This window comes from Narcine bancroftii, chromosome 4, assembly GCF_036971445.1.
Source record: "Narcine bancroftii isolate sNarBan1 chromosome 4, sNarBan1.hap1, whole genome shotgun sequence".
Classification (NCBI taxonomy): domain Eukaryota; kingdom Metazoa; phylum Chordata; class Chondrichthyes; order Torpediniformes; family Narcinidae; genus Narcine; species Narcine bancroftii.
Genome location: NC_091472.1, coordinates 243,087,062 through 243,094,032, shown reverse-complemented (window position 1 = coordinate 243,094,032; position 6,971 = coordinate 243,087,062). Strand labels below are relative to the sequence as shown.

Sequence of the window (6,971 nt, the reverse complement as noted above, 5' to 3'; positions counted from 1 at the left end):
GCAGACACAGGGAGAATGTACAAACTCTTGACAGATAGCTGGCACTGTAACAGCTCTTCTCTCACACTTTTATCTATTAAAATATTGATGCTTTTTTTCCTGGACAGATTTTGTCTGAACTCAGCATTTCCAGCAACCAGTATTTTGCATTTGTGCTGCTAACAGCTGAACTGATCAATTAAAAAATCCACTGGTAAAAAGTTGGGAACTGTTTTCCCAAGTCCATAAGTTGTTTTATTGTAATTTGTTTCACTGTCATCAAATAGAGTATCCATGTAGACATAATTAGGTGATGTAATCAAGGCATCCAAATATTATTTTTCATTTAAGGAAAAATAATTGTTATATGGTTATATATGATTACTATACAATTTGTTTTGAATTCGTAGAACCATTCTACGGGCATAAAAGTCTCTGTATTCATCAGGAAGCTCCTCTAGTGTCTTTAAGGCTCGGTCTAATATCTGCATTGCTCTCGAGGCTGCTGTGGGATCCTTGTTTCCATAGGTGTCTGTTTTATCATAGAAGTGTGATGGAAGGTGTTTCCAAAATATGTTCACGCCCACCCCAAACTCTTTGGCCAGGGTGTTATGGAACCACAGTGCTGCAAAGGATAAACAGGGACTATAATGGTCACACAAAATAATTGAAAGGACATTTCCCATGCTGCATATCTCAAGCATGCACAATTTATGAATATGGAATCAAAATAATATCCAATAAAACTTATTTCATAACTGTAATAAAGGTACTGTGGTTGTTATTTAAACCAAAGTAAAATCTAATGAGATAATTATCATTCCATGGTTGAGAAGAGATTCTGCAATTCCAGACTTTTCTGAGTCAAATCCAAAAAATCATACTGGTAGAGTGTCTGATCAAATTGGGCATGCACGATGAACTAAATCCAAAAACAAATAATTCAGTTCTAACTTCCCAATAAGGGTAAAACTTGAAACAACGATTTGCAACACACTGTACACAATCCCCAAGTATGGCTGAGAAACAACAAATTATAAAATTTATGATGAACTTGTAAATTAAATTTAAAAATCAGTAAGGCCATATGAAGAAAAGCAAAATCTTGTATAGTGCTGAGGATTAAATTCACATATGGATTTGTTCTAGCAAATTACCTGGAATGAAAAGCATATCGCCTGGCTCCAATTGACATTCATAGCACTGGGCTTTAGCAAATTGTGGATATTTTTCCAAATCAGGAGTGTTCAGGTCCAAGATCTCAGATTTATCACCTGCAAATAATTAGAAAAGTAATAATCACAGCATATTATAAAACTATAAACATCACAGAAATTACTAGAATTATCTTTATAACTTCACTATCAACTTGGAAATATAAAAGGGGTTTGATTTTGATTCTACATGTTGTATTGTTACTGTGGAACTGGAAAGAATAACAAAGTTGTATATTATTAATGAAACTGGAGTGCCTACTGGGAAAATCAAAGCAAAGTAAGCGAGTGCTGGTTGCAACAAGGAAGAAATAATATTTTTATTTTCAATGTTTAATTTTGCTGTGATTACATCTGTACCCTTTGTTGATATTAGTTTCCTTCATGCCTGCACAATGGGCACTTAAATACTGATCTTATTTCATTTTTATACCTTTGAAGGAGCTTGCGGTGTAGAAATTATACTTTTCATCTTCCCTCTGAATAACACTTTTGTTAGCATGTTCATTTCTTCATTCCACTTTTGCAGTTTTACTGTGACCATGTTTTGCTCAAATTTGTAATAAAATATTAATATTTCCAGGATATTAGGCCACATATTTTTGTTTTTCACTAAAGATTTAAAATATCTAAAAGCCATGCCACAATATATATTGGATCACAGGACTAAATCATTCTGGCTCTTTAATATGCTGATCTGTGTTCCAACTGTCTCAGCTCTATATTCCAGTACATCCTTGCAGAGCAATCCCAGATTTTAAATTATTTTCGTTTACATCCAATTATTTTGTTTTTAAAAGGGTAACTTTCATTTATATGGAAATAGAAAAAAAAAGTTTTAAATAAATTGGCTGTGAGGATAAGTTTATTCACTTTCACTCCAACATCAAATTCCCTTGGTCAATGTCCAGCGACGCCCTACCCCTCCCCTTTCTTGATCTCTGTCCCCATCTCAGGAGACATACTTTCTATAGAGATTTTCTACAAACCTACCAAATCTCACAACTACCTCAACCACACTTCTTCACAAGGCAGATGCCACAAAGAGTATCTGTGACAGGATGGACAAGAGATTTAAATATTAAAAGAGGTGATGGCTCCAATGAGAAAGGGTGGTGAGGCTTCCAGCAACAACCCTTCATCTTCTCTCAGATGGTGCCATCAACGCAAAAAAAATTATCACTAACCATTTCTTTCAATACAAATGCTGACTACCTTGCTGAATACTTGCAGAATGTTTCATTCTTATTAAATATTTTGATGTTTCTGCGTTGCAGTTAAAGCCAATAAGTCCATTAAGATGCTGTCCCTGATAAATTGTTGTACTCTGGATGCCAATAAGGTAATTGGAGTCATTGATGGTGCTTTAATTCAGATAGAATCTGCTCAATAAACTTCAGTTTGGATTTTGCACTAACCATTTAGCATTTCAGACTTGATCGAAACATGAAGAACTGAATTTCAGACATAAGGAGACTGCCTTGAGATCTTTACAATATTTGTCCAAGTATGGAATTACTTGCTTGTCCTGAAAAAGGGTCCCAACTGGGAATGGTGACTATCCATTTCTCTCCCTGTTGCTTGATCTGCTGAGTCCTTTCAACTCCTCTTGGTTTGCTATGGAATTTTTAGAGTACCTTAATGAACCGATAGGAAGGGGAAATTCAGATCAAGCACAAACAAGGACGCCTGTACTTAATGGAGAACAATCATCTTTACCCCAGGACATCGATGCAAAAACTTCTCACAGCATTTCACCAGGATCAACAACCTTTTACACTTTCCTGCTTAACAACGATGTCAGTTGAGGCAATTATTTGGCACTTTGGAATTATTCTGAAAAAAATTAGCATACTTACCTTCAGGGTGTCCCAATGTGGTCGTTTACATTGAGGCACTTTTAGACAGCCTTCCTGTCTTGCGGAGATTGTCGGAGGGAGGAGCGTCGTATTCATTAGGCATGTTTCTTACAGAGTGGCTGCAGTCATTTGATACTGCAGCTGCTCCATAAGAATATGTAGGAGTCCCGTTGGAAAAATTACTGAATGGAATGTTTTGACATTTTTACACTGCCACTGGAGCAGAAAATTTCTTGACATTTTCTGCTCTTCACCGGCTGTGTAAAAGAGCCTATTGATTGCAAATGTTTATCTCCAGTCACAACTCCTCAGAAAATAATTCGGTCAGCAAGCTTTGAACCAGATGCACGACCCTCTGCAGCTTCTTGTGTACCCAGCACCCTGACAGGACAATTTCAACGGTGCACCTATATGAAGTTAAGGGATGCTGGTAATGTTAAAGCACTGTTGATATTGACCAAGTAGAGTGTTCCAGTCCTCCTCCAGAACTCTATAACCAGTCCTTTGGTTATGCTTTCATTGGGGGCAAGATTGTTGTCCTAGTACTAAGTTGCAGGTCACTGCATCTCTCTTCTATACTCCCCTTCATTGTTGAGATCCTGGCCAAGACGGTGGTATAACCTGTGAATTTATAGACAGAGTACAAGTGGTGTCTGGCCACACAGTCGTGGGTGTACAGGGAGATGATTGTAGAGGAGGTGGTGTCACCATCCTCACGGATTGTAAGATTTATGTCAGATTTATTGTTGTGACATCACAAACAACCCTGAGATTCCTTTTTACTGATGGTGTGGCAAAACTACCACTAAATGGTAGTCCAAAAAATAAACTGTACACAGCGTACACATGTAAACACATAAAACTGTGAACAGATAACAAATGTAAACAAAATGACTGTGCAATACAGAGAACAAAGAAAATCAATAAAGTGCACAAGTAAGAGTCCTTAAATGAATCTCTGATTAACTTTGTCATTGAGGATTCTGATGGTAGAGGGGTAGCAGCTGCTCCTGACCCTGTGCCAGGCATTAAACATGAACAAGTCTAATCACACACCATTGACAGTCAACAGTACGGCCATTGTTGAAGCCCTATCATTAACAGGCTTGACCAGAAACCTAACTGGACCAACCTCAAATATTGCAGCTGCAGGAACAGATCACAGGCTGAGTATCTAGGCAGCGAGTCAATATATTGCAGCAATTTATTGAAATTTTTCCTTAGCATCTCCCAACACCATTATTACCAAGGGCAAGGGTAGCAGGAGCATCACCATCTGCAACCACTTCCCTCCAAATCACACAACACTGCAAAAAAAAAAAAAAAAAAGCCGGAAACTCACAATCTTGCAGCATTTGTGTGGAGAGAGAAAAACAGACACCCTTTCAGATTGAAGGGCTTTTGTCAAAACAGTATCGTGATTTGGAAATGCATCACTGTTCCTTCATCCTTGCTAAATCTTAGAATATTTGAACCAATGTCACTCTGACAGTATCTGCTGCAGTTCAATACAGAGCTTACTAACACCTTGTCTGTGTAATTAGGGGTAGGGAATATATGCTGGACAAAAGTGTACAACTGTAGGAAAACCTCTCTTCCATTTTATTCTAATTAAAGGCCAATGTTATATTAACTTTCCTGATCAAATTGTACTTCACAATTAAATTTTAATAATCTGTATACATTGAAACTTCACTGTTCCAATTATTTTAAACATTTACAATAAAAATAGAATTAACATATTAATATGTCTGAAGTAGATGACCTCATCCACCATAGACATCCACTAATTTATTCTATCAATCTTACAGGTAAATTTGTAAGATTTTATAACTATTATACAACAAAAGATACATTTTATCTGATGTTCCAATTCACACTAATTATGATGTAGCTGATTTTCCTTTTTTTTTGGAAACTTGAATGTATAACTGTTTTACAAGCCCACAACAAACATGAAACAGATTCTAGCCCAAATACTTATGAGGCTACAAAGAGAAAAAATGATTATGAAGTCAAACACTATACAACCAATATATTTTCACTGGAAAGGGTATGGAGGGGATCAAATGGGACCTTGCCTGAGACGGAACGTTTCCATAGGAGCAGAGACTTGGTTTATTTTTATTGGAGAAGAGAATTCAAAAGAAGGTTTGGGGGTGGAGGGGGGAGAAAGAAACTGACCTGACAGATGTGTAAAAATTATGAGAAACATTAATTGGGTAGATAGTAAGAAACATTTCCCAATGAAAAGGTGCCAAAGACTTGAGGGCATAATTTAAGGTGAGGAGCAAGTGATTGAGGAGATCAGAGGAACTTATTTAACTAGAGGGCAATTGAAATCTGAAATACATTACCTGAGAAAGTAATGGAGGGGGCATTCTCACAGTATTCAAGAAACAAAGGGGTAAGCACTTGAATTGCTAGGGTACTGCTGTCTATAGAGCATATGCTGGTAAATGGGATCAGAATAGGCACTTATGATCAGTATAAATATGATAGGCCAAAATGCTTGGTTCCACACTTCACCGTCCTTTATGATTAAAATTTCCCTCGAGTTGTTTGAATAACCATGTGAATACAAGCTGCCATAAATTACACCTGAGGAGCCATTCTCTGCATGATTCTTCATAATATTCTGATGCCAAAAAGGATTCAGATGCATTGGAACAAAAAAATAAATGTAGGAATTGAGATTTGTTACAAAACAGAAAAACTACAAAAAATAAAAACCATACACCGATGAAGCAACAATCATATCTTTGTATAGTATTAAGATATACTGCAATACCAAATTGTCAATTACAATTTTCACTGAATCTCATTTGGTAAATTATTTATTTTGTTTAAATATAAATGTCTTCAAAAGGAAAGTGCTAGGTCAGTTCATAAATGTATTATTGATACAAACACTTTAGTACATTTTACAGTTAAATATATATACATATACTGTATGAATAATGTATGAAATGTGTATACACTTCTAAATTCATTTCTTCAACTCATACTTTTGAAAAAATGCTAGACACAAATGCTAGACACAATTAGGTCAATTAAAAATATGGAACATTATGAGCAAACAGGTTAAGACTGGATCTGGAGGGTCCCAGCAGGTCAAACAGTATCCAAGGTTAGAAACAGTCAATGTTTCAGGTCAGGATCCTTTAAAAGAATTCAGAGACACTTTTTTAAAAACTGGTGCTTTGCCTACTTTGGATATTCCACAAATGGATGAGCAGTCTGCAAATTGAACAGAATAGCCCTAAACTTCTATGTCTTGGTGGTGATGTGTAGTTCAGACTTGATTTAACACATTAACTGGAATCTAATAAGATCTAGTGCAATACAATTACTGACTGCATGCATCACCTGTTAGATACAAGTAAGGAGCATCCTGGGGACTGAACAGTATTACTCGTTTCCTTCCTGTCACTTGGATCAGGAGGTTATCCATAACCTGCAGGAGACAATAAATTGCAAAGAATTATTTCAGTAAGATTCATATTTAACCATATAACATCAGAAGTGTTTTTTTTTTTGCAGAGTCAGTTATCGAGGTTATGGAGACCCCAGTTAGATTGTACATTTAGCAGTGACAGAGCATTGTCTTCACACACAGGGCCGTTTTCTACTTTTCCTCCTGACTAAGAGAAAAACCACCATTTTCTATCTAGCTATTTTCTAAGATGAAGCAAAAGTTTGTTGGTAAGAAATGAAGTCATCTAATAAGCTTGATGGAACTTGGATGGTATAAGCAATCAGAAAGGCCAACTACTATTTACCAGATTTCCTTATGACATAGAAAAGTGTTTTATTTTCTTGTTAATGGCCAGTTTCAGTTTGAATTTGTTGATCGAGTCAACTTTATTTAGTGTTCATACCATGCTCGCACAGAAAGACTCGATAGCATTTCTCCAGG

At 36.3% G+C, this 6,971-nt stretch overlaps 1 protein-coding gene across 3 annotated transcripts in view; it reads right to left on the bottom strand.

Annotated features, from left to right (window-relative positions):
- Positions 1–206: 206 nt before the first annotated feature.
- tyw5 (tRNA-yW synthesizing protein 5) overlaps positions 207–6,971 on the bottom strand; it is a 45,449-nt gene continuing 38,684 nt past the window's right edge. For all 3 annotated transcript variants that reach the window (XM_069934532.1, XM_069934534.1, XM_069934533.1), the window contains 3 exons: positions 6,422–6,509; positions 1,137–1,253; positions 207–604 (listed from right to left, as the gene is read on the bottom strand). In XM_069934532.1, coding sequence (XP_069790633.1) covers positions 351–604; positions 1,137–1,253; positions 6,422–6,509 — 459 coding nt within the window. In that variant the 3' untranslated portion in view covers positions 207–350. The remainder of the gene's footprint in view (positions 605–1,136; positions 1,254–6,421; positions 6,510–6,971) is intronic.